The sequence below is a fragment of the Lynx rufus genome, unplaced genomic scaffold (genome assembly GCF_022079265.1).
Source record: "Lynx rufus isolate CCGP_SWC_20201006 ecotype Redwood Valley unplaced genomic scaffold, mLynRuf1.p SCAF_8, whole genome shotgun sequence".
NCBI lineage: Eukaryota > Metazoa > Chordata > Mammalia > Carnivora > Felidae > Lynx > Lynx rufus.
This window is the reverse complement of record NW_025814896.1, coordinates 127,326,222-127,353,729: the sequence shown is the minus strand read 5'-3', so window position 1 is coordinate 127,353,729 and position 27,508 is coordinate 127,326,222. Positions and strand designations below refer to the sequence as shown.

At 34.5% G+C, this 27,508-nt stretch overlaps 1 protein-coding gene across 1 annotated transcript; it reads left to right on the top strand.

Moving 5' to 3' along the window:
• Positions 1-213: 213 nt before the first annotated feature.
• Positions 214-21,118, top strand: GEN1 (GEN1 Holliday junction 5' flap endonuclease). Its single transcript, XM_047068779.1, has 13 exons — positions 214-481; positions 1,160-1,346; positions 5,139-5,315; positions 6,701-6,811; positions 9,517-9,590; positions 11,794-11,885; positions 13,801-13,951; positions 14,254-14,290; positions 14,382-14,462; positions 15,865-15,995; positions 17,345-17,406; positions 18,770-18,910; positions 19,672-21,118. Exons 1-13 carry the CDS (start codon positions 321-323, stop codon positions 20,985-20,987), a joined length of 2,721 nt encoding a protein of 906 aa, XP_046924735.1. The 5' UTR covers positions 214-320; the 3' UTR covers positions 20,988-21,118.
• The last annotated feature ends 6,390 nt before the right edge of the window (positions 21,119-27,508 follow it).

The window sequence follows — 27,508 nt, the reverse complement described above, 5'->3', positions numbered from 1 at the left end:
ACTGAGGGTTGATGCGGGGTGGGAAGGAGGTGAAGTAGGTGATGGGCATTGAGGAGGGTACCTGTTGGGATGAGCACTGGGTGTTGTATGGAAACCAATTTGACAATATATTTCATAATAAAAGAAAAAACAAAGGAAAGGCTGACATCTGAAATAAATAAATAAATAAATAAATAAATAAATAAATAAATAAATAAAAGAATTCTCTATTTATGAATTATCCTAAACTAACATATATTATTTGAATTTCTATTCTGAGCCTCTGTGTCTTTTAACAGTCTTTTGAAGTGTGTTTCAAATAACAGCAGATAATCACCAGAATGGGAGTGAATGACTTGTGGCAAATTTTGGAGCCTGTTAAACAACACATCCACTTGCATAATCTTGGTGGGAAAACCATTGCAGTTGATCTGAGTCTCTGGGTATGTGAAGCACAGACAGTCAAAAAAATGATTGGAACAGTCCTGAAGCCCCACCTCAGGTAGAGTAAAAGTTCTTAGGATATAAATGTATGATTGTATCAGCAGATGACATCTTGGTTTTGTTTCCACTTTGTTTATTGTTGTTGCTTTACGTTTTGAGATTTTAAAATATATTAACATGTCTGCCTCTGCCATCTCTAAATTGATGACTCACAAATTTGTACTTCTTACTCTTTGAGCTCCAGATTCAAAGACCTAGCTGCCTGCTTAACATAGCCACTAGGATGCTTTGGCGACTAGAAGCCAGAAAATTGGGAGCCATTCTCTCTGTTTGACCCCTCCTCACATCCAATCTATCAGAAAGTCTTGCCAGCTCTACTTCCAGAATATACCATGTGTTCATAAACTTTGGTCAATGTCCAGAGGCACCACCTCACTGCCACCACCCTCTCATCTGTTCTGAAATGACCTCCTCATGAGTTTTCCTCCCTCAGTTCCTGGCCTCCTTCTCCAAACTGTTTTCCATGTAGCACTTAGAACAATCATAAATCTCTCTTGCTTAAAAACATTTAGTGTTTTCTCAGTTCACTTAAAGCAAAATGTTAATAAATAAAATGTTATTGCATGTATGTAACCTTTTTGATACTAGTCATGTTCTTGCCATTATGTCATACTGCTGTGTAGACTTTCACTATCAATGTATGAAGATTAATATATTATTAATTTTTATATTTAAGGAACTTATTTTTTCGTATCTCATATTTAACGCTAATGGATGTAAAACTGGTGTTCGTTATGGAAGGGGAACCCCCAAAGCTGAAAGCTGATGTCATAAGCAGGAGGAATCAGACTCGGTATGGGCCTTCTGGAAAAACATGGTCTCAGAAAACAGGGAGATCACATTTTAAATCAGTCTTAAAAGAGGTGAGCATTTAGATATGATTCAATAATTGTGATATGAAGTGGTGAGTACATTTTACTCTGATAAAGGTTGTTATATAATTATCTTTAATACTCACTAAACTTACTGTAAATAGAAGGCCAGTGTGTATAGAGACAAGTTGATATTCTGTAGTGAAACTGACCGAGTTCAAGCCCTGGCTCTGGCATATAGAAATTCTGAGATGTTGAGCAAGATTTTTAAATTATATCTGCCTCATTTCCTATCCTGTGCAATGAGGAAAGTAGAACTTTGCAGGGATAGGGTGAAAATTAGAAAAATTAAAAATATCTGATATTTAAACCAACCACTGCATAGTAGGGAGTTAATACATGTTACCTGTTGTGACATCTTCAGCACTTAAAGAATTCCCAGAATAGAGATCTAATTAATTCATACTTCACTAATTCAGAATTAATGATAGTTCATATATAGAATACATATTTAGGACTTTCTAATTTTTAAAAGTACTTATTGTTATATTTTAATACACATGTATTACAAAATATGTATTTTTATAGAAGTTAAGAAATGGAGAGATCATCTATAATGAAATATATAATGAAAAAAATAAAAAGCAACTATTATTTTGCCTCTCTTCAAATGTATATATTTTTTTAAACTTGCCTTTAATAGTGCACAAGTGATTTTTATCTTGGACTTTTTTTTTTATGTTTATTTTTGAGAGAGACAGAGCATTAGCGGGGGAGGGGCAGAGAGAGAGAGAGAGGGAGACACAGAATCCGAAGCAGGCTCCAGGCTCTGAGCCAGCAGCACAGAGCCCGACACAGGGCTCAATCCCACCAACTATGAGGTCATGACCTGAGCCAAAGTCGGCTGCTTAACCAACTGAGCCACCCAGGTGCCTCTATCTTGGACTTTTAACTTATCATACCCTTATATGCCTGTTGCCACATTCTTTCCAAATCCATCACTTGTAATGGTTGTGCAACATGTATGAAATACTATAAAAAGCTCTGAAATCATCCCTCATCATTTCATATATGGTTTGCTTTTCGGTTCTCTATTACATGTGAACTTATGAAGATTTTTTTGTGTACATAGCTTTTTCTTGTGATTTCGGATTTTAACATAATTACCCACAGTGGGATGGATAGATAGATAGATAGACAGACAGACAGACAGACAGACCAAAGTTTAGGAATGATTTTAGAGCTCTCGCCAGTCACTTTCCATCAGCACAGATATGAGATAAGCAGTTTCAGTACACCCAAAGAACATCAGGTGGTAGGAGGTTTATCTTTGTATTATTTAGTATATAAGAACAAAAGATATTTGTTTGTTTATGTAATATGTAGGAGTACATATAATATGTATTTAATATATATTGGTCTTTTTTTTTTAAGATTTTTTTTTTTAATTTTAAATGTTCATTTATTTTTGAGAGAGTGCAAGATGGGGAGGGGCAGAGAGAGGGAGACAGAGAATCCCAAGTGGGATTGGGACAGCAGTGAGCTGTGAGCCCGAGCCCAAGCCCAAGCCCAACATAGGGCTCGAAATCGTGAACCATGAGATCATGACCTGAGCCAAAGTTGGTTGCTCAACCGACTGAGCCATCTAGGTGCCCCAGATTTTATTTTTAAGTAATCTATATACCCAATGCAGGGCTCAAACTCACAACCCCAAGATCAAGAAATTTTTTTCTTTTGTTTTCTTTATGTTAAGGATATAAACTTTTTATTATATTTGCTTTTAATTCATATCCCTGTTTTCTTTTTAATTATGGTTAAAAAGTTCATTTCTTTTAAACAATATTGTATAAATTAATCATTTTTTCTTGAAATTTTATTTTCTATTCACATAAGATTTTAAAAAATAGTTTTCAGTTGGTGACTTTTTCCACCTTAATGACTATCAGTAGTTGAAGAAAATATCTGTACTGGATTCTAATTATTTCTTGTATAGTCTGTTCCTAAAAATATCCATGGTCTGTATACTCAGGGCATTAATACCCAGTATAAAACAAAAAGATGTCCATCTCTTCTTGAGAACATTGTTCCATTTCTGTTTCTTTATTGCAGTAATTGTGATGTCCTTAAGCATTTTGTGTGAGTGTTCAGTATTGCCTGAATGAATAAAACTTTCATTTTTATATTTCTGTACCCTCAGTTTCTAGGCCCTACTTCCTGCTAACCCACTGCAGTCTCTTAGGTATAAGCATGAAAACACAAATTAGTCTTCCTCCAATACCACCCCATGTGACAGACACTTAGGGTAGCAAAATTTACAACCAGCCTTCCAAATTCTGTGCTGGTTTTTGAAGAATTGGAATGACAATGCAGGAATCGAAAATAACTTCCAAATTCTTTTATTTATTATGAAAAGATAATTCTTATTTAAAGGAAGGCAGAAGCAACCCCTGTAATAAAACTATCTCCCTAAAGTCACCCAGCCAGAGTCCTGGAAAGTACTCTTTTTTTCTAACACAGTACTTTGTCTTTTTGAACCTTGTCCACCTTGGGCAACATCTAGCAGAGGTTTGTATTATGTAATGTAGCATGCAAGCAATCAGTTAAAGCAATAGATGATATTTACTTTATCAGTCTCTAAAACTACCGGTAAAAAGGCATTTTTCCTCACCATACCCAGTATTTCTCAATGTGGAATGTGAAAATGACGAGAAACAATGCAGTAGGCTATAAGGCTAAATTACAAGCTGTTCATCCAGATTCAACTCATAATGCAAGGAAAACTCACAGAGGATTGTTCATGAGTCAGCAAATTGATAGAAAGAAATCGCTTGCACAGACAATTGACTTCTAGGAGGAAATCAACAACTGGCTCCTACTTGGTTTCCCACAACATGAGAGTTTCATTGTACAGACATGATAGAGGAAGAAAAAAGAACCTTAAGGTCTCAAGTAAAATTGGATAATAGTATCTTCTTTGGAAGAGCTCATGGGAAGAGCTCCCATCATGGGAGAAGAATTTTTGTTATTTTGCAGATATTAAATCTTACTGTGATTAACTCTTAATCATTTAGAAGATATTTCTCTTTAATCTTGAGATAACATTGACCAAAATGCAAATGGAATATTTTTAAATTAATTTTTAATTGAATGTGGAGTGCTTTTTTAAAGTTTATTTATTTCGAGAGAGAGAGAGACAGCACAAATGGGGGAGAGACAGGGAGAGAGGGAAAGAGAAAATCCCAAGCAGGCTCTGCACTGTCAGCACAGAGCCCAATGTGGGGCTCGAACTCACGAACTGTGAGTACCATGAGATCAAGACCTGAGCCAAAATCGGGAGTCAGACACTTAACTGACTGAGCCACCCAGGCATCCTGAATATGGATTACTTTTTAATGGACGTTAAAATTTTTTAAGTTTTCATTATAGAAAATTTTAAATCAACACAAAAGTAATTAAACAATTATCATCAATCTTAAACAATTATCAACTCTTGTTTCACCTGTGTCCCCACTCAGTCCCTTCTCCCATGTCGTTCTGGAGCAAATCCCAGACACAATATTGCTTCAGTCTCAATATTTCATTATCTTTGTCTAAAAGATCAGGGCTCTTAAAAATAAACAAAAACATAACCACAGTACATTTCTTATTGTCACACCTAAAGTTAAGCAATCATTCTGTAATGCCATAAAGTATTCAGTATTCAAATTTCCAGTTATTTCTTAAATATTAGAATTTGTAAAACACTTAAATAGTTAATATTTGTCATATAGAAATCAGTTAAACACTGAAAGAAAGAGCAATAAAAATGGTCTTAGATATCTTGCTCCTACGTTTTCTTTCCAGTGCCTTGATATGCTGGAATGCTTAGGAATTCCCTGGGTCCAAGCTGCTGGGGAAGCTGAAGCCATGTGTGCTTATCTTAATGCCAGTGGTTATGTGGACGGCTGCCTCACCAATGATGGGGATGCTTTCCTATATGGAGCCCAGACTGTTTATAGGAATTTCTCTATGAATACCAAGGTAGCTTTGTTTCTTTCTCTCTGTCAGCATTTGTTTCACAAAGTACCTTTTTAAAAGGGATTATTAAATGATGGAATGAAACTATGTGTAAAATGATTACCACAATACCTGGCACACAGCAATTGCTAAATGAAATAAATGTTTACTGTTGTTACAAATATCATTGACGCATAATTCATTTTCTTTGAAATGTGCATTTCTCTCTTAAGGGCTTGATTTGTTTCACATGGTTTAATTCTAAATGTTTTGATAATATATTATAAAAATGCATATAAAATGTTTTGCTTAGACCCCAGATTTCCATTTTTAGTAATTTATCTTCAACAACACCTCCAAATATGCAAGAAGAGATGTATGAGGATGTTAATTGCAACATTATTAGTAATTACAAAAGTGTGGCAGACAACCCAAATGCCCATTTCTAGGGAATGGTTGAATACAGCCATGGTTCTCAGAGAGGTCGGGAAATTTTGGTTGTAACTTTTCAAAGTTGGCCAAGACAACAGACATTTGGTAGATTGGAGACCGGAAAGCTAAAAACCTCTTGCCAGACAATTCTGTTACCTCTCTGAAAATGTTCATTGTGTGCTTACTGAGAAACATTGCCTCAGAGTCCATTATAATGTAATAACAAGCAGTCATTAAAAAGATACGTATTACTGATATTAAAGACATATTAGCAAGCAAAAACATGTTACAAAGTAGCACTTCCATATAATTCTATTTTTGCTTAAAAATATAGCTAATAATAAATATTTGTATTTATGCGTCAAAGTGTTTTTTGAAAGAACATGCGCTACACTATTAATAATAGTTAATTTTTTAAGTGTTTATTTATTTTTGAGACAGAGAGAGACAAAGTGTGAGCAGGGAAGGGCAGAGAGAGAGGGAGACACAGAACTTGAAGTGGGCTCCGGGCTCCAGGTTCCTCACTGTCAGCACAGAGCCAGACACGGGGCTTGAACTCACGAACTGTGAGATCATGCCCTGAGCCAAAGTCAGATGCTTAACTGACTGAACCCAGGGGCCCCAATAATAGTTAATTTTAGATGATGCACTTACTGGGAATGTTTACTTTTTATAATATACACTTTACAGTGTGTAATTTTGTAAATTGAAAATATTTTGTAAAACATCAAAAATAATAAAGAGGAACATTTTGACTATAATAGTTTATTTTTTAAGCCGTTTTTGAAACTATGACTTTATTTCCGGATATTGAAGTGTTGGAGTCTGAAGATCCTGGTGATCAGCACGATTTTTCCCACTTAACTTTAAGGAATAATTAAGCATTTAGAGACAACTCTGACCAATTAGTTTTTGTAATGCTTAATGTATAAATGTTTACTTTTTGAAGATGAAACTAAATCCGTACTTTCTTCCAGGATCCACATGTTGATTGTTACACAATGCCATCTATCAAGAGAAAACTAGGTTTGGATAGAGAGGCTCTGGTCGGACTGGCGATACTACTTGGCTGTGATTATCTCCCCAAGGTACACTTAGATTGTCGTATTTACTTACTGGTCACAGTGTATCTTTTTTGATGTCTTACATGCTGCATAAATATGAAAATAATATGGCTATATGATTAATAACCTAACTTAGAGTATAATTTTAGGCATAATAAACAACTCAGTAACTAAAAGAACCAGCATTTCAAGTGGCATTAAAAAGCTGGTTCCTTGTGACACTGAATGTTGCAAATGAGAATGGAATAGTAACTAGTCCCACAGCTTGAAGATCAAGACTTTAAGACTTACTCTAGACTAAGAGATTCACATTCAAGTTTTACCACCGTTTTAAAAATGTATAGGAATCACTCTTTTCTCATATCATACCAATATTAGTTTCTATCACTGTTTTGTCTATTTTGTGGTTTTCAGTCTTCCTTCCAGCTTTCCAACTGCACATGCTCAATGTTATTACTGTTGCTAGGCAATATAATTATTGGGGTAAGCCATTCATCCCTCCTTGCTTCTTAGCATTGCACTGAGTTTTATTCATGAAAACATTTTATTTAAGATGCACAATAAACAAATAGGTATACTAATAGGTGAGTGATAAATTAAGCATTACAAGGATAACCCCATTCTTAAGTATATTTAAAAATATTGAATGATTTGTCTTGTAGTTCTTAGTATGTAGTCCTGTCATCACGTCCTTACTGATCATTTCTGTATTCTTACTGAATCCCTTGTTAGACTACATATTCCATCCCCAAGAGACATCTATAATTTTATTTATTTTTTAATGTTTGTTTATTTTTGAGAGAGAGGCAGAGTGCAAGCAGGGGAGGGGCAGAGAAAGAGAGGGAGACACAGAATCCAAAGCAGGCTCCAGGCTCTGAGCTGTCAGCACAGAGCCCGATGCAGGGCACGAACCCACGAGCCGCGAGGTCGTGACCTGAGCTGAAGTCAGATGCTTAACCAGCTGAGCCACCCAGGCACCCCAATCCCCAAGAGAAGTCTAAAGAAGAATGACATATATATTATATATATATATATGTGTGTGTGTGTGTGTGTGTATATATATATGTATATATATATTTTTATCAGAGCTTAGGGGAGAGGGAAAAAATAGGATACTAAAATTATTAACCCTCATTTCTAACTTATGTCCTCAGTGATCAGAGAAATCACTATTTTTAAATTTATTTTTAATATAATGTATTGTCAGATTGGCTTACATACAACACACAGTGCTCATCCCAACAAGTGCCCTCCTCAGTGCCCATCACCCACTTTCCCCTCTCCCCCACCCCCCATCAACCCTCAGTTTGTTCTGTATTTAAGAGTCTCTTATGGTTTGTCTCCCTCCCTCTGTGTTTGTAAGTATTTTTTGCCCCTTCCCTTCCCCGATGGTCTTCTGTTAAGTTTCTCAAGATCAGCATATGAGTGAAAACATATCATATCTGTCTCTGACTGACTTAGAGAAATCACTCTTTTAAGTAGTAACTAAAGGAAGCAGGAGGAGGGAAACTTTTAAATAACACAAAAATAATTATTTCATTATAGTTCTCATTCTGAAATAGAAGACTTTTATTTCCCGTATGTCATTATATAATAATTAAAGTCTAGAAACAGCTGAATGTTGAAAGTAAGAAAAAATTCGCAAAATTAAACTCACAGAAACCAATTTTAGCTATAGTGGTGTTACATTATGCGTTAACCTTAGCTATTATGACATTTTCTATCCTTTGTAACGAAACCACTATCCATTTATATTGTTCTACTTAAAGATTTGTAAGACTTAGGGACTAACATGATTTACCTTCAAAAAGCTTAAGATTTAGCTAAATGCTAATATAAGAAGGGTGGTATACAAAATCTGTAGCAACCTGTATGCAAAGATATAGGCTGTAGCCATGAAACAGACTTCTGGGAACCACTCTTATACCAGGTGTGACCCTTTTAGTAGCTGATCCTGACTGTAAGTGGGTTGGGAAGGAGATTCAGACTGGTGGGGAGACCCCTCTGCCAGCAGGCACTTAGGATGCTTGTGCAATGAATATTTATTAACCGATTAGGAAGTATTCTTAACACTGGTATGTCTGTCCCAGTGCACATTGCTAAATGGCAGCCCTGCTTATAAGGATACATGCATAAACTTCTCTAGGAACTGGACGACTCAAACAAATTGTCCTGCAGATATACATTTATTGACATTTTATTGTGTGTTGGACAGTTAACACTTGTTTTCATTTTTCTTAAGTTTTCATTTCAAGAGTTAACTTGGAAGAACATTGTTCTCTTTTGATATCCGAGTTTTTAAATATTAAATGTTCATCAGAGTAAATGAACATGCTTTTTCTGATTACAAGTATAACTTGAAGTAGATCAAATTAAAAGATTATCAAAGTAAAGTAATTAACATAAAAAGTAAAAGCCTTCTAAAATTCTTTTCCTCCCTCCCTTAAAATAAGTGCTGTCAGCAGTTAAGTATATAACCCTGTGACTTTGTTGTTTGCATAGATTAATGGATGATGTAGTAGTTATTTTACTTACAAATTTAGATCACAGGATGAGCTATTCTGCAATCTTTGTTTTACACATGGCAGTGTACCTTGCACATCTTTTCCTATCGTGACCTAGTTACCTTATTCTGTCAGCTGCACTATCTCAGACTGCAGGATATGCCATACTTTATTTCTCCATTCCCCTGTGATTAACATTGGCATTTCTTTTCCACTTTCTGAAAGGGAGTCCCTGGAGTTGGAAAAGAGCAAGCATTAAAACTTATGCAGATTTTGAAAGGGCAAAGTTTACTTCAAAGGTAACTAAAACTTTCTTGTGACATTAGACATTTATTCTTTTTGAACTGAATAGTAAATATTTCAAAAAGTATTATGCTTTCTGAGACAGAGTTTTGTATTTTTAAGCTCCTCTATATTTTCTTTTAAAATCATAGATTTAAAAAATAATAATAACAAATAAACAAAATCACTGATTTTTATTTATTGTGAGGTTTTTTTAAAGAAAGGATGAAAGTATGTGTCCTAAGCCATATTGTATTTTTTTCATTATTAGGTCACTACAAACACAAGTAGTAAGATGCCAAATGTGTTTATTTATAACCTCGGGCTTTTACCACAGGCTATTTTAGACTATTTTGCCACCAAGTAAAGGTAAACATAACTGTAAAATAATTTTTATTTAAAATTATTTTCTATATAAAATATTTTGATATCATGTACTCTATAAGTGAAATGCCTGACATATTGCAAATATTTAATAAGTAACACTTGGTCAAAAATTTTCCTTGAGTGCCCTTTCTTCTATAGCCACATATTTAGTAATATATAAATTCTAATTGATTTAGTCTATACAATTTGAGGATTCAAGACAATTAAGGTACAGAATATATGGAAGTTTACCAACTGTGCTATTTAGTTTTGAAACCATGTGAATTATGTTTACTTAATGAAAGCAACAGTCTATGTTAATATTAATTATTTAATATTTATTTTTAAATTAATATTAATGATAAAGTGTCAAATGAATAAGAAGGAACTGGGATACTAGGAGACTTAAAGCAGTCTTGGCCTCCAATAGGTTTGAGATGGTGAGTTCATGAAAGGAAACATTAAGTTGTAGAAATCAAGAAGGAATGGCCATGAAAAAGACTTGAAATTGTTGTGCTCCTTCAAAAGCTATAAAGCTACTGATAGATCTAAGACTTCAATATATCCTTTACTGGTATCAGTGAATATGATGCCAAAGCAGGAAAAAAAAGGTATACTTTGGCCTGGAATCATTTGGGAATGTGAAGAATAATATAAAGAATAAAAAGCAAGAAGGTATGGCACTTGACTAACTACAGATCATTCTTATTGTAATAGTTTCAGCAAGTATGTATTTTTGGCAACATTTTATGAAATGTTTGAACACTTGAAGAGAATAAAATTACATTTTATTACATTACATAAAATTACATTATCATTATGTGCCATTCTAACTGATTTAGACTGACTTTCCCCCTAGGTTTTTTTTTTCTTCCACATTTGAAGTTTCTGTGTATTTAACCGGCATCTATTAATGCTAATTTTTAGCAAGCTTATACTTGGTCTTTGTAATAAATGAATCAGAAATTCCAAAAGCCAAATAATAACTCCTAGTGTCAGATCCTGCACAAGGTACTAAAGAGATAATTCAGCTTTTTATTCGAACTTTAACTTCTATAAGCAGAGGAATATAATTCAGAGCACTTATGTTTTATGATGAATACTTAACTATCCCCTTGGTGGTTTTATGTTACCTAGAATTTTGGCCAAAAATAAAATTAACTTTTTATTCAGTGGACATTTTAGCTGAAAGCATTTTCTTTAAAATCACTCATTTAACAGGTAATGTTTTTGCTGCTTGCATAAGAGATTAAGAAAATGATAATTTCAAATGGTCTAGATTTTTTAAACAATTTTTACCCAGAAGTTTGATGTTCTGTTTAGTTTTATCCTTTACCCTGCTCCCAATTTCCTGATACAGGGTAATGTTCATGTACATGATTCTATTTGTTTTATACTCTGGCACACAGAAGAGAGATCAAACAGGTATATACATCTCATTCTCTCTACATATTGCTGCCTAACTTAGGATTCTTTAAAAAAAAAAAAAATGAATACAAGAGTATACACGTGAACACATATACACATACTCTTTTTCTCTCTTCCCTCACCCTTCCTCTCTCTCCTGCCTCCTCCCTCTCCTCCCCCTCCTGTGTCCTCCTTCTCTTTTCCTCTGTGACTGTCTGATTCTCTCTTCCCCCTGTTGCAATTCTGTTGTCTTTGGAACCACATTTTTAAATTGAGGTACATAGACTGAGAGTTTTCACAGCCTGGGCCAGCAACTTCATCTCCTGCAAAGGGAAAATGAGACAGGTGGTAAGGGAACAGAATAGCCTGACCTTTGAGAGCATGGCATTTTGGTGACCTTGTTTTTGTTTTGTTTTGTTTTCCTTTTAAAATCATTTTCCTTTACAGATTTACTCAGTGGAATGAAAAACCTTCTTTCTCTGATCCACAGCCAGTAGTTATTAAAAAACTGGCCCATTGTTCTGTGTGTTCCCATCCAGGTAAGCAGACATAGGGGGTGATATCTCTAGAATATAAGTGTCTGATACCCACATCCTGTTCTGGTTTTGTCTTTAATTTTTACTTCATTTTGAGAGAGCGTTCCCACGCGCGCACACACACATGCACACACTCACATGTGCCATTTGGGGAGGGGCAGAGAGAGATGGGGAGAGAGGGTCCAGTGGGGGCTCTCTGCTACAGCAAAGAGTCCATTGTGGGGCTCAAGCTCACGAACCTTGAGATCATGACCTGAGTCGAAGTCGGAGGCTTAACCAACTGAACCACCCAGGCACCTCATCCTGATCTTATAATACTTCTTACATGCCTACATACATACCTGTCTTCTTCAGTAGATTGAAAATTCTTGGTGTCAGGAGTTGTGTCACATATACATAGTAGGCACTCAGTAATTGTTAATTGATTGAAATGATGTGATGTAAGTGATAAATACAGGATAAGTGAAGTTTTAAACTATGATACCAAATTACTTAGATGTTAAAATTATGTTTTGAATGTAGAAATCCATTTAAACAAAAAAATATATCCTGCTAAGTCTTAGGGGAAAATCGAACTGAAAGCATTTGTTTTTATTGCATGAAGATAGTGACTTAACACTAATTTCTAATACATGTTCATTGTTATTGAAAATAGCTTGGTTCCTCTTCATTAGTCTTGTTTAAAAAAAAAAAAAAAAAGATGTCATTACTGTATACTGGATCAGAAACACCTTTCACTCCCAGGAGAGACTAGGAGATCTTATTAGCTCATCTTTTAAAAGAAATTCTTTATCTATTTGTCTTAATATATGTTCAGAAACATTGTTAAATTAGAGACAAAATCATAGAAGAAATAAAAGTTTTATAAGATGTTTTATAAAATTCCATTCTGTAGTTTTTTGATACTTTATAAAATGACAGTTTTAGTTTCTATCAATTATATGTGCTCTTCTATATTCTCAAACCACTGTTAAAGGTGGTCATGCTTTCGTTCTAAGGGAGCTAGGGCCCCACACCTGTGCCACATTCATAGTATATTCATGTTCCAAGCAGTTTAAAAATAGCTGTGGGGGGGGGGGGGCATCTGGCTGGCTCAGTCAGTGGAGCATGTGAGTCTTGATTTCAGTATTGTGAGTTTGATCCCCACAGTGGGTATAGAGATTGCTTAAAAATAAACTCTGAATAACTAGATGGCTCAGTCGGTCACGTGTCCAACTTCAGCTCAAGTCATGATCTCGAGATTCATGGGTTCGAGCCCCCACATCAGGCTCTGCTCTGACAGCTGGGAGCCAGGAGCCTGCTTCAGATTCTGTGTCTGTGTCTCCCTCTGTAGCTCCTTGCCCCTCCCCCACTCTCACTCTGTCTCTCTCAAAAATAAACATTAAAAAAATTTTTTTTAACTGAAAGATAAAATCTTTAAAAATAAATGAATAAATGAATAAAAATAGCTGTGAGGTAACTGAATTAACTAGCAGAGGTAATTAACTGTTATATTATTTTAATATTCTCATTAAACCATTTCATGAATTATTCTATTAAGTAATCTTTTTTAATGCTAATAATTATATCCCATTTTTCTTGCATATAGCTACCAAATAAGCCACAAAGTTTTAATTGTTGATTATTGTAAATGTGTAACTTCTGGTTACAAGTTAACGCTTTCAGATAGAAGAGTAATTTATAGAAAAAAAATTGTGTCATGTAAGTGTAATAGCTCAGGATCTATTTCGTTTTAAGAATTACTGTAGTGTTCATTATTCTGTTCAACCTAAATGTATTGGAACCTTTCTATATGCTAGGCACTTTGCTAGGCAGTATTCGTTTTTAAAAATTTGGATAAGGGCAAAAAAAAAAAAATGATGTGTGTAGAAAGTAAATCTAAAAAGCAGTGAAGATCATACTTTGTGTTTCCATAAAGGTTCACCTAAGGATCATATACGTAATGGCTGCAAACTGTGTAAAACTGATCGATATTGTGAACCACATGATCATGAATATTGCTGTCCTTGTGAGTGGCACCGTGCAGAGCACGATAGACAACTAAGTGCAGTAGAGAACAGCATTAAGAAGTAAGGTTTTTTTTAACTTATTTTTTCTGTCCTTACCTATTTATACACCTCTACTCAAATTACTTCCACATAATCTTCCCCCATGTCTAGATTAGTAACATTTCACAAAATCCTTTTTTTGATTTGGTTCAAATATTGGGCTATCTCAGAAGATAGTGATTTAATAGTTACTCAAAGAGAAGGTTGAAGACTAGGATATTATCCAAGAACATTTTTCACTAAATTAGCAGAAATTGGATGAGATGAATTTAGAGGCTGAGTTGCCTGATTATATTAACAACATGTATATAATTTATTTTCAGAAAAGCTTGCGGTTGTGAGGGATTCCCTTTCCATGAGGTAATAACTAATAGCTCAAATGTGTGTTTTATTTCAGAAGTTCTTTTAAAAAGTTTGAAATCTGAATTCCTATTTTATTTTCTCTTGCTAGGTTATTCAAGAATTCCTTCTGAACAAGGATAAGTTGGTGAAGGTTATCAGGTACCAAAGACCTGATTTATTATTGTTTCAGGTATCAGAAAATACTTACCTTATAGTATGTAGTGGGATACTAGGAAGATAAGGGATACTCACTTTGGTCTAAGAGATTTAAAATAGCTATTGACTGCCCATGTATTTTTCAGCATTTATTTCTAGTTTTCATTCCTTTGCCACATAGGAACCATACTTTGCAGACCACACCCAGAAAATTTGAGGATTGAATATGTTGTTATAAAAGGTGGTATAGTTTACAAGGTCAATGGAATTTTTTTTTTTTCAGTATAGTTGATATACAAAGTTACATTAGTTTCAGGTGTACAACTTAGGAATGTGACAAGTTTATACATTATGCTGTGTTCACCAAAGGACATTGGGATTTTTAATCAGCGACATAACTTTAAATTTGGACAGTGTATCACTTACTCTGTGACCCTGGATATGTGTTATCCTCAAAATAGAAATAATATTACTTATTTCATGAAGTCACTGTGAAGATTAAATGAGATTGGGGCACCTGGATGGCTCAGTCAGTTAAGTGTCCAGCTCTTGATTTTGGCTCAGGTCATGATCTCATGGTCATGATATTGAGCCCCACGTCAGGCTCCACGATGAGCATGGAGCCTGCTTAAGATTCTCTCTCTCTCGGGGTGCCTGGGTGGCTCAGTCGGTTAAGTGTCAGACTTCAGCTCAGGTCATGATCTCATGGTCCTGTCCATGGGTTCAAGCCCTGCATCGGGCTCTGTGCTGACAGCTCAGAGCCTATAGCAAGCTTCAGATTCTGTATCTCCCTTTCTCTCTCTGCTACTCCCCTGCTCATACTCTGTCTCTCTCTCTCTCAAAAATAAATAAACATTGAAAATTTTTTCTTAAAAATTCTCTCTCTCTCTCTTTCTCTTGCTCTGCTCTTCTCCCCCACTCATGTTCTCTTTCTCTCAAAATCAATAACTAAACATTAAAAAAAAGATTAAATGGTATTATTTATAATAGCCCCTAATACAGTGACCAGAGAAACAGTGGTTCAATAAATTGTAACTATTTGTTGCTTATCCCTTCCAACCTCAGTAGTAATAATGGCAGCCAACATTTATTGAACATTAAAATTTGCTGTGATATTTAACCCATTACATGTAACTTCACTTAATCTTTGTAATCTCTGAGCTGGGTTATATTTTATGATGGAAATCCTGAGGCTAAAAGAGGTTAAGTAATTTACCCAACATCTCGGAAATATCATACTAGGGTTCAAATTGACAACCCTCACACTTGATCATTGTGCAATGTTGCCTCCTTAGGAAACTCCTTATTCTTTCCATGAATATTCTCATTGATCCTGCTTTAACTAATGTTAATTCAACAGGAAAAAAATAATACCACTTAAAAGTGCTATTTGTCTCCAAGAGATAACAAAATCTTGTTTTGTTTTATATTTACAGAGATTTACTCTTGAAAAAATGGAGTGGCCCAGTCACTATGCATGTGAGAAATTGTTAGTGCTTTTGACCCACTATGACATGATAGAAAGAAAGCTTGGTAGAAGGAATTCTAATCAACTACAGCCAATTCGGTAATATAAAGAATTGAATGAAGAAGTCTGTGTGTTTCCATTTGAGTATCTTATGATCTAAAATAATCTTCTTAATATCTTTAATAGTGGGGTGTATAGCTCTCCATTATATAAAGTTGGAGTAAAGGTCTAGTAGAAAATATTAAGAGCTTATTCAGGGCTTATAGTCAACCTAACATAGTAAGTTTGTGCCTTCACACACTTTTCTACTCACACAAGTAGTGATACCAGATTATTAAAAGAAATAAACATAAAGTGATATAGCCAAGCTTAACCATAGAACTATTTCAATGGACCAGAAAGGGAACAAAAATGTAAAGTGAATGAGGAACAAAAACTAAGAATTGGTGAAACTCAGTGAAGGGTATGTGAGTGTTCATTGTGTTATTCTTGCAACTTTTCTAAAGGTTTGAAAATTTTCAAGCTGAAAGTTTGGCGGGGGAAGTATCAAAGAAAAAAGATAAACTACAAAGGAATGTCAATCTGATAACACAAATCTTTCATGACACTAATAGATGCCAGAAGATGATAGAGTAACATTTCAAAGCTTTGAGTAAAAATAATTGGCAACCTAGACATCATTAACGCATGATTTACTGGTTGGTGAGTAAATCACAGATCCTCATTAAAACCACTGTTAAAGGATGTATCTAAGCAAGAAGAAAAATGAACCTAGAGGGATGATGTGGATAACAAAAAACAGTGGTCAATCAATAAAGAGAAATCAATAAAATGTATTAGCTAATTTAATAAATTGGAAAAATATGTATATAAATAGCTGCATAATGCTTGATGATTAATATATGATGATGATAATAAACTAAAACTTCCAAAGTATACATGTAAACACTGAAGGGTAACCACTAAAACACCAGAAATACGATCTCTGTCTTCAAAATTAATACATAAAATAGGAAAGTAAAATTGTCAAACCAAAAGAATACAGGAAGGAGGAGAGGGGAAGTACCACAGAAAAAGCTTGGTAACAGAAACACAAAATAAGATTTACGAATGAGTCCAGCTAAATCAGTAGTCACAATAAATGTAACTGGATTAAACTTCCCTATTAACAAAAAATAGGCTTTAAAAGAAAGATCATTATTATGGAAAAGAGGAACACTGAATAATAATGAAATCTGATAGGGTAAAACAATTACAAACTCTGTACACTTAACAATAAAATTATCTTGAACAACTAGTCGGAGGAATAACTATGTCATAATTCTTTATAGTATTTTTAGAATATTATAAAAATAGAATAAAAATCAATGGAAATTGAATAATCTACAAATTGGAAATTTCCAAATACCTACTGCAGTTGGACCTCATTAGAAGAATTTATTTTTCAGAATTGTTAAACCCCGAATCAGAAATGGAATTCATTGCTTGGAAATAGAATGGGAAAAGCCTGGTATGTATTCACTTTAGGCAAACTTTGTAACATTTAATCATATATGTTTAGCAAATATTGTATACATATATAAAACATGTATGTATGTAAAAGATAAAGACATCACATTCACTGAGGATTGATTTCATAGTTTACCTGTGCTATTTAAATAAGTTTTGATGAATAGTAAATATTAAAAATTTCAAGTAATTTTATTTTAATACCTTAAGTTGACATTTATTTTGTAATGTTTAAGAATATAATATGGAAGCAGTTTTGATTTCTATTAAGAAAATGCTGCTATCTTCTCCTTTTTTACTGTTTTGTTTTTATGGGGATGTGTAGTTGTCAAATTACTCTTATTTTGCTGCAGACAAAAACGCAGTGAACTCTGAGCTACCTCCAAAACTGAAGGCAGGGAAAGCACAGATCATTTAAAATGGAAAGTGATTCCAAATTCATTTCTGTCTGGCTTTGAAGTTAGATTGTGTGACTATATGTGAATAAGTGAGGCAGTAGATTTGTCAATGAAAGTTTAAGTTGTAGATGATTTTGAAGAATGAAATTATAAAGAACTAGATAAACTACTCTAAGCAATAACAGGAAAATAGCTGAAGAATTTTGAAGACTGTTTAGGAACAGTTCCACCAACTGTCGTATATTTTCAGGAAAGAAAATAGCATTGACCCAGTTCGGCAGTACATCTCCTCTGTCCAGAATCGAGCATCGTTCTTGTGGGTTCTATTGCTTAAGGGAGAAGATGTAAGCAGGCTGTTTAACTAGGAAATAGTTTAAGTTACCTGTTTCCTCTCTTTGTACTTTAAACTCATCAACTAATATTTTCACTATAGTGTGGCTTCTCATGCAGCTTTGCACTCATGTAGGATAAACATAAGTACCTAACCTACTATTTATATACCGTATTGTAAATTCAACATGCAAGCATTCTCATTTTCATGTATCAGCCACTTGTGAGTCCAGTGAGCCTGAGTATATCCTCAATTCTGTTCTTTTCAGAAGCCACCACTAAAGAAAGTTAATGTTGTGGTTTTAGGAAACTGTTCCCACTCTTTTTCTGGAAATTTTAACACTCCTACTGAATTCAAACCAACTAACCTTATCTAAACAAAGTTTTCTATTCTGTAAGTACCATCTTTAAAGCAAGAGAATTTAAAGTTCTAATTTTGAAAGGAATCATTTTCCAGGTCTTGCAAGGCAGAAGAAAATCAATTCTGCACTAGTATCAATACATTATTAGAGTAGAGATATTGTAAAGCAAGATTTGTAATGAATCGTCGATTTGCTCATGATTTAGTTACCTAGAAAAATTGAATTTTACAAACCTTCAGTTAAGGCTGTTTTTACTGCATTTTTAATCTTTTAGAACATTATGCTATGGAAGATAAACATGGAGAATTGGTTCTAAAAACAATAGAAGAATCATCGTTGTTTGAAGCAGCTTATCCCGAGATTGTTGCTGTTTACCAAAAACAAAACTTAGAAATGAAAGGGAAGAAACAAAAAAGTAAGTATCACATTTGATAGCTGTTTATACCACACACAAATGTTTAATGTTCTATTTGAATCTATCTTGTCTATATTTTGCTGAAAGTTCTATGAAATCAAGAGCTAGGATTATACTCTTGCTTCTTTGTCTTGAAATACTTCTTTTAAAAAAAATTTTTAAAAATGTTTTTAATGTTTATTTATTTTTGAGAGAGAAAGCGTGAGCAGAAGAGGGGAGAGAGAGAGAGAGACACACACACACACACAGAATCTGAAGCAGGTTCCAGGCTCTTAGCTGTCAGCACAGAGCCCGATGCAGGGCTCAAACTCACAGACCATGAGATTATGACCTGAGCCAAAGTTGGATGCTTAACTGACTGAGCCACCCAGGCACCCCTTGACATATTTCATTTAAAGCCATGAGTAAACCATTCTACTCTGTGACTGCTAAATAAACCAAGTGTTAATAGTAATTGTACTAACCACTTAGCGAGCAACTAGTATGTATAACATCTTTTGGATTATAAATACATTTTCTTTATTTCCAAGAACTTGATGAGAAAAAAATCCAATTATAACATTGTTTCCAAAAAATATTTTATAATATTTTGTTAATAATTATTTTGTTATGATTATAATATAGTTTCTAGGAATACACTGAGACAAAAAAAGGCAAAAATTGCTCATACAGAAAATTTCTGATCTGCACTCTTTATTTATTTACTCAAGGTAGGGAAAATGAAATCGATTTTAATAATGCTGTATTTTTTTTCTTTTCAGGCTTGAAAATTAAGCATAAAGAAAACAATTGGCCAGAATCAGATAATAAGAATTTCCAGTCACAGATGACTTTAAACCCCACATGTGACATCTTTTCTAAGCAGAATTCCAAGTTAAATTTGGAAATTACCCCTCATTGTCCATTATCCCAGAAATCTATTTCTGCATCATTGAATAGCTTGCTTTTACCTGAAGATATCCCTTGTTTGAATACACAAGAACATTTAATGTTTTCTCCAGGACCTTTGCCTATGCAGCAAATTACAGCTGTCAGTAAGTCTCTAATTCCAGAATCTACTCAACCTAGTACCTCATCCTATAATGTATCGGTGATTGCTGATCTACACTTAAGCACCATTGACTGGGAAGGTACTTCTTTTAGTAATTCTCCAGCTATTTCAAGAAACACTTCCTCTCATGGTTTAAAATCAGAACTTGAAACAGCCATCGCTGAAGATCTTAAAAATATCCCAGAACAATCGTCCTTTGCATCAGAATGGTGCACCACAGACATTAATGAAGTATTGGATAGGGATCTTCAAAAGATTGATGATACTGAAGAACATCTACTTTCTGGCATTACTGATTTACATCTTCAAGATTTGCCTTTAAAGGAACGAATACGTATAAAATCATCGTATCCTCCAGATAATGCACAACCAAATGTCGACCTGAAGACTTTGTCCCTAGTTACCATAAAAGAATCTTGTATTGCTAACAATGGTTCTGATTGTCAATCACATCTTTCAAAGGATCTTCTAGGAAATCATTTGCAAAATGAATCTAGAAAATCTAAAGTTCTAAAAGGAGACTATCAATTTCAAGAAAACTATAAAATGAATACTTCTGTACCTTATTCTGTCAATAACCCAGTAATAGTAAAGACCTCCAGAGTTGGACCATCAAATACTGCTTTAGATTATAATAGAAAAGTTGATGTGCAAAGCACTCAGAAAAGTGTAATGAAGAAGAGTGTTTGCCTTGACAGACATTCCTCTGATGAAGAAAGTGTCCCAGTGTTTGGGAAAGCTAAATACACAACTCAAAAAATGAAGCCTCGTTCTCAGAAGCATTATCCAGCCCCGTTCAAGAAAGATGATGCCAACAAGTTAAATAATCCTAAAATACATATTAAAGAAACTGAACAGTGTGCCCAGGCTTATGACACAGCTGGAAAGGAAGACTGTTTCCCAGATGCAGCTAAAGGTTCTCTGGGTTTTCTGCAGCATCCTAAGGACAAAGGTGACTGTGGTACTTGTTTGGGTAGTCCTCTTCCTTTATGTCAAAGATTAAAACTAAGGTTCCAAAACTCTTGAAATGAAATTAAAAATATTTAAATATAACGTAGTATTTTAGTACCATAAACACATAATCTCTGCAATTGGCATAAAAACGTAATGTGCTTCTGTATGTCATGAGACACTCTTTTCCATTTTTAATTGTAATAAAAGACGTTACCTAAAACTTTGGTTTTAAAAGGTGATCCTTGTGAGAAAAACTTCAGATAATGTACATTTCTAAAACATACTTTTGCCATTTTTATATCGTTCTTGATTTTTCTTTAGATAAAGCTTTAAAATGTTAATACAGTACTAAGAAAATGCTTCATCTATTTGCTCACTTTTATTCATTTTGTTCACAAACCTCTAAAGTTTTTTTTTTTTTATTTCAGCTTGTTCCCAAGAGGATAACTCTTTGTAATTGCCTACTCTCTCTCAGTGTCTTCTGTTGTGCTTTTCCTGAGAGTTGTATTTTCTCTCAATATGAAGATACATTTAGGGTGCTCTTCCAGTTGTGCTAATCTTATTCTTTTCATGAGGGGCAAAAATGGAAAAGGAGGAAGATGCTCAAAATAATTAGGAAAAATCATGGTTATAATGGCTGACTAAACTGAGGAAAGCTACTTCTTACATAACCCCAGGAGTTCACAGTATGCCAAATGGAAAAAGATCTGCAAGATAGAATGTATAATGAGAAGAGACTTAGAAATTTGCTCAGGATCACACAACTAATTAATAATGGTGTGGGAACCAGGTTTCTTTCCTCCAATTTATTGGCTTTTCTGTTTTCTTTTTTTTCTTTCTATAGCACTTTATTTCCTTTCTTTTTAAAAATAAAAGTGAATTTGTGCAATATTAACTTCAATAACTCTAAATATTAAGTTTTACATAAATTTATTTAACATTCAAAAACTCTAGAGGTAACCAGGTTGGAAAGCAAAAAGTAAAACTTGTTATTTGCATATGACAAGGTCTTGTATCTACAAAATTCTAATGAACCCACTAAAAACTATTAGAACTAATAAATAAAAGATCAATATGCAAACATCAATTATATTTCTATATACCCACAGTGAATAATACTAATGAAATTAAGTAAATTCTGTTCACAATAGCATCAAAAGGGATAAAATACTTTGGAATTAATTTAACAAAAGAAGTGTAAAATTTTTACTCAAAACTACAAAATACTGTTCAAAAAAAAAGAACACCTAATAAATGGAAAGACATCTCATGTTCTTGGATCAGACCACTTGATATTAAGATGGCAATATTGCCCAAACTAGTTTCCAGATTCGATGCAATCTCCATCAATTCCAGCTGATTTATTTGCACCAGAGTACAACCTGATTCTAAAATCCATATGGAAATTTAAGGGACACAGAATAGGTGAAACAATTTTTAAAAAAAAGAAATGAGAGAACTTGCCCTTCCTGATTCTGATTTCAAACTTACTATAAGGTTTTAGTAATGAAGAATGTGCTGTAATGGCATAAAGGTAGACCTATAGATCAATGGGATGGAATTGAGGGTCCAGACATACACCCTAACATTTATGTTCAATTGATTTTCAACCAGAGTACCAACACAGTTCAATGGGGAAACAGTTTTCTTTGAGAAATTCTACTGGTACTACTGGATATCCATATGCAAAAGGATGAGTTTTGAGCACTACCTCATACCATATTAACTCAAAAATGGATCAAAGACCTGGTTGCAAACTACAAAACTCTTAGAAGTAAACATAGACATACGTCTTTGTGACTTTGGATTAGGTAAAGATTTCTTAGATCTGGCACCAATATCAAATATCAGAGGCAGTCAGTCCTCTGATCTCAAGGATCCCACCTAAGCCTAATTCAACAGATTGTGTGTGTGTGTGTGTGTGTGTGTGTGTGTATTTTTTTTTAAATAAGTTATTTTTTAAGGTAGGAATTTCAATGGTTAATTAAAAAGGTGAAATAGTCCAAAAGTATAGAGTGAAAAAGTCAGTCGGCTTTCTACCCTAATGACCAGACTCCAGTTCTTATATCTAGAGGCAAGCACAGGGTCTAATTTCTTGTAGATCCTTCCGGAGGTGTTCTGTACCAATATATTAATGTATCTTAGAAATTATTCCGTATCAATAAATATGATATGTTTTACTCTTTAATGACTCATGTCACTCCATGTGTATTTTTGCCCAGATGCCTAGAGATATGTCAGGTGTGAATGTCATGTTTGATTTTAACTACTGGTAAGTGTACATTAGTTGAAGCATTTTTGAGTCTCTAAGGCCATCTAAACTATGGAATGTCAAATATGTGAACTAAATCAGCTGAGTGCCTCTTAAACACACTGATTTTGTTGTAAGTTTCCTTTTAAGAATCCTCCAAATATCCTTTAATAGTTTAAAAAATTATAAATGATATGCATTTACTGTACACATGAAAATAGTAAATTTGCTTTGAAGACCAGACATTAGAAAAACTTGACAGTGTATTTACCAAGAATGGCATTTTTCTGGTAAAATAACCACAGTTTAAAGTTTGAGCTAGCACTCACATATTTTAGTAACCTAAATTTTAAATGCCCATACGATGTACATATTTAATTTTTTTTCAAGGAAACTATACTTTTGATTTTAATTGGACCTTATTGCACAGATGTGTGTACAGCTGTCTCTATGTTCTGAGGTTACAGTTGCACAACCCGGGACTACTATTGAGCTGTCAGCGCAGAGCCGGATGCACGGCTCAAACTCACGGTCTGCGAGATCATGAACTGAGCCGAAGTTGGATGCTTAATGGAGTGAGCCACCCAGGCGCCCCCTCCCAGGACTAGTATTGAAGGAGATGACGGTGAATTTTTTTTAATTAATTTATTTGTTGTTGAATTTACATTCAAGTTAGCATATAGTGCAACAATGATTTCAGGAGTAGATTCCTTAATGCCCCTTACCCATTTAGCCCATCCCCTCTCCCACAACCCCTCCAGCAACCCTCCGTTTGTTCTCTATATTTAAGTCGTATATTTTGTCCCCCTCCCTGTTTTTATATTATTTGCTTCCCTTCCCTTATGTTCATCTGTTTAGTGTCTTAAATTCTTCATATGAGTGAAGTCATATTTGTCTTTCTCGACTAATTTTGCGTAGTATAATACTTCCCAGTTCCATCCACCTAGTTGCAAATCGCAAGAGTTCATTCTTTTTGATTGTTAACACTGTATATATTTTTTTCTATTATATGTATATAGATAGATGATATAGATATAGATGATATAGATATAGATATAGATATAGATATAGATATAGATATAGATACAGATAAAGAAGATGTGGTATATAGGTATATACGATATATGTGGTATTTAGGTATAACCACATCTTTATCCATTCATCAATGACGGTGAAATTTTACTTTGGAGTAATTGATTTTGTTTGGAACTGCTCACCTGATCCTACACCCCATGCTAATTATCTTGATTATGTTCTCAGAGATCTAGCTAAGGATCAATTCCTTTTTCACTTAACTGACTTTTTCCTTTTTTGAAGTATAGTTTATGTACACTAAAATCCACTCATTTTCAGTGCAAAGTCTGATGAGTTTTGGTTAAGTGTATACAGTTGTATAACTTCCACCATAATCAAGCTATAGAAAAGTCTCATCGTCCTCATGTTTCCTTCTTTATGCTCCTTTGTAGTTAACCCTCTCAGATTACCTTGATCCCAGACAACCACTGATACTTTCTTTCACAATGCTTTGCCTTTCTAGAATTTCTATAAATGGGACCATTCAGTATGTAGTCTTTGTGTTTGACTTTTACTTAGCACATGTTTTTAAGACTTATCTATGTAGTGTATATTAATACTCTGTTCCTTTTCTTGCAGAATAGTATGTCATAGTGTTAATATGCTGCCATTTTTTCCTCCATCAGTTGATGAGAAGTAACGTTGGTTTTTATACTTTGGTTATTATGAATAATATAACCATGAATATTCAGATACAGGTCTTCAGATGGACATTTAATTTCTCTTTGATAAACATCTAGGGATGTTTGGGGATGTAGGGATCTTTGGTCAGCATTTGTTGAAATTGTTAACCTACTGCCACACTCTTTTCCAAAGGTGCAGAATCATTTTGTGTTCCCACCAGCAATATGTGGGAGTCCTAGTCACACCATATCATCACCAAAACTTACTATGGTCAATCTTTTTCATTTTAGCCATTCTAGTAAGTGTGTAGTGATATCTCCTTTGGCTTTATTTACACTTTCCTGAAAACTGGTGACATGAAGGATCTTATGTCCATATTACCCATTCATATATCTCTTATGAAATTGCAATTTTTTCTGGCCAATTTTTAATTGGGTTATTTGTCTTCTTGTTATTAAATCATAAGGGCTCTATTTTTTCTAGATATAAGCCCTTTGTTAGATATGTGCTTTACAAATATTTTGTCTGAGGGGCGCCTGGGTGGCTCGGTCGGTTAAGCGTCCGACTTCAGCTCAGGTCATGATCTCACGGTCCGTGAGTTCAAGCCCCGCTCAGAGCCTGGAGCCTGCTTCCGATTCTGTGTCTCCCTCTCTCTCTGCCCCTTCCCCGTTCATGCTCTGTCTCTCTCTGTCTCAAAAATAAATAAACGTTAAAAAAAAAATTTTTTTTTAAAAAACAAATATTTTGTCTGAATCTGGCTTATCTTTTCATTTTAACTGTGTGTCTCAAAGACTGAAATGTTTTAAACTTTGATGTTTATTTTATTAATTTTTGTTTTTAGTAGCCTATTTAAGATGTCTTTGTCTAACTCAGTGTCCCAACTAATTTTCCTGTTTTTTCTTCTACAAATTTAATGGTTTTTATCTCTTATATTTTGGTCTATGATTCATTTTAAGTTAATTTTTGCATGTGAAAAGAGGTAATGATTGAAGAACATTTTTTTCTCCATACAGATACCCAGTTGTGCCACCACAGTTTGTTACAAAAACATACCTTTTACCTCATTGAAGTACCTTGGCTCCTTTGTTAAAAATCATTCAACCATGAGTGCAGGTCTGTTGCTGACCTCTCTTCTTTCCGCTGATCTATCATTCCAGTACCACACTGGCTCAATTACTGTAGCTTTATAGCAAGTCTTGAAATCGGGTAGTTTATCTTTGTTCATTATTTACATTTTCCTGTCAAAGTCACCAATTTGGCTTCCATGTTACTAAAGTTAAATAGTCTCAAATTTACCTTTCTCCAGAGTTTGGGACTATTGAACTTTTTAAAAGTTTCTCTTCTCTTATTTTTCATTTAACCTTTGATGTAGTTCCAAGTCTTGCTGTAACTGGTACCTGGTTCCAAGTGAAGTCACTTGGATAGTGCACATTGATCGACCCCAGCAATAGTTATTCAAATGCCAGGGACTGCCAGGAAATACAGGGTGGCGTAATACCCAATTTTTACTTGGAAGGAATTGACAAGCTAGAGCAAGATAGGGAAATGTGGCATATTTATATACAAGAATAAATTATATTGGCTAGCACAGAATTAACTGTTGAATGAATGGAATAGGCAATCTGTACTACACCAGTCTTCCAGAGGAGGGAGGATTCTTTTAGCAAACGTGAGAATTGACTGGGCTTTGAAGTATAGGCAGAAATTTGATTGGCAGGAGCAGGATTACAAGCAGAAGATGTTTCAGGGGATGAGGGAATAGGTTGAAGTAACCTGGGCTTGGAATAAAGGGTAAGAGTCGGCATGCTTATGGTGAACAATACATTTAAACTGTGGAGTCTCACTTGGAACTCCAGTGTCCATGGAACAAATCACTACACAGGCAAAGAAATGGCCAAGGATGGAGAAGTGATGAGGAATCTGGAGCAGAAAGCCAGCTAAGATCTATTAGGGCAAAGGGAAAAATGAACAGGACAAAACGTAGCAAAGAACCTGACCAGGATGCTAAAGGATTCTGACTGTATAAGTCACACATGGATAGTTTAAATGAGAGTTCAGCAATTCACACAAAGTACCAAAGGTGCCTCTGTGACCCAGCCTGGTCATAGAGGAGGAGGAAGACAGTGAATTTAAAATTGCTGGGCAAGAGGGAAAAGGAACATTTCTTGAGCACCTACTATATGCAAACTAGGTTTTTCACAAGCTTTTTATTCTCTTAACAACTCTGTAAAGACTATATTTGCAATATTTTGAATATTCAGAAGCAAAAGTAATCCTTATTAAAACATTCCTCCAGGGACCTGCTTATCTTGATCTGTTCACTCCCAGCATCCAGAGCTGTTCTTAACTTGGGATTTTATAAGCTGGAAACGAAATTAGTTCAGAGTCACTGATCTGGGTTGCTTTTGCTCAATATCTAATATAGGCATGAATGGATGAATTTGGATGTCAGTTTTCAGTTTCTCCTCCTGAAAGATTTCTCCTCTTTCATTATTCTGATTCTATCAATCCTTTTTAAAGCCTTCTATGTTGTTCCTGTTCCTTGCTGATTTGGTCTATGATGTCACTCGTAATACAGACTTTTATGGCTTGTGTACGTGTTCCTCACTTCATAGACTGTTGTGTTAGGGAGGCCTTGCTTTAC

What these genes read in the sequence shown, in the direction of transcription:
- GEN1 (XM_047068779.1), top strand. Translation starts at nt 321, where the DNA reads ATGGGAGTGAATGACTTGTGGCAAATTTTGGAGCCTGTTAAACAACAC. An exon ending in TTAAATCAGTCTTAAAAGAG is followed by an intron (nt 1,347 to 5,138) that starts GTGAGCATTTAG and finishes TTTTCTTTCCAG; the next exon opens with TGCCTTGATATGCTGGAATG. An exon ending in AATAGAATGGGAAAAGCCTG is followed by an intron (nt 17,407 to 18,769) that starts GTATGTATTCAC and finishes TTAATCTTTTAG; the next exon opens with AACATTATGCTATGGAAGAT.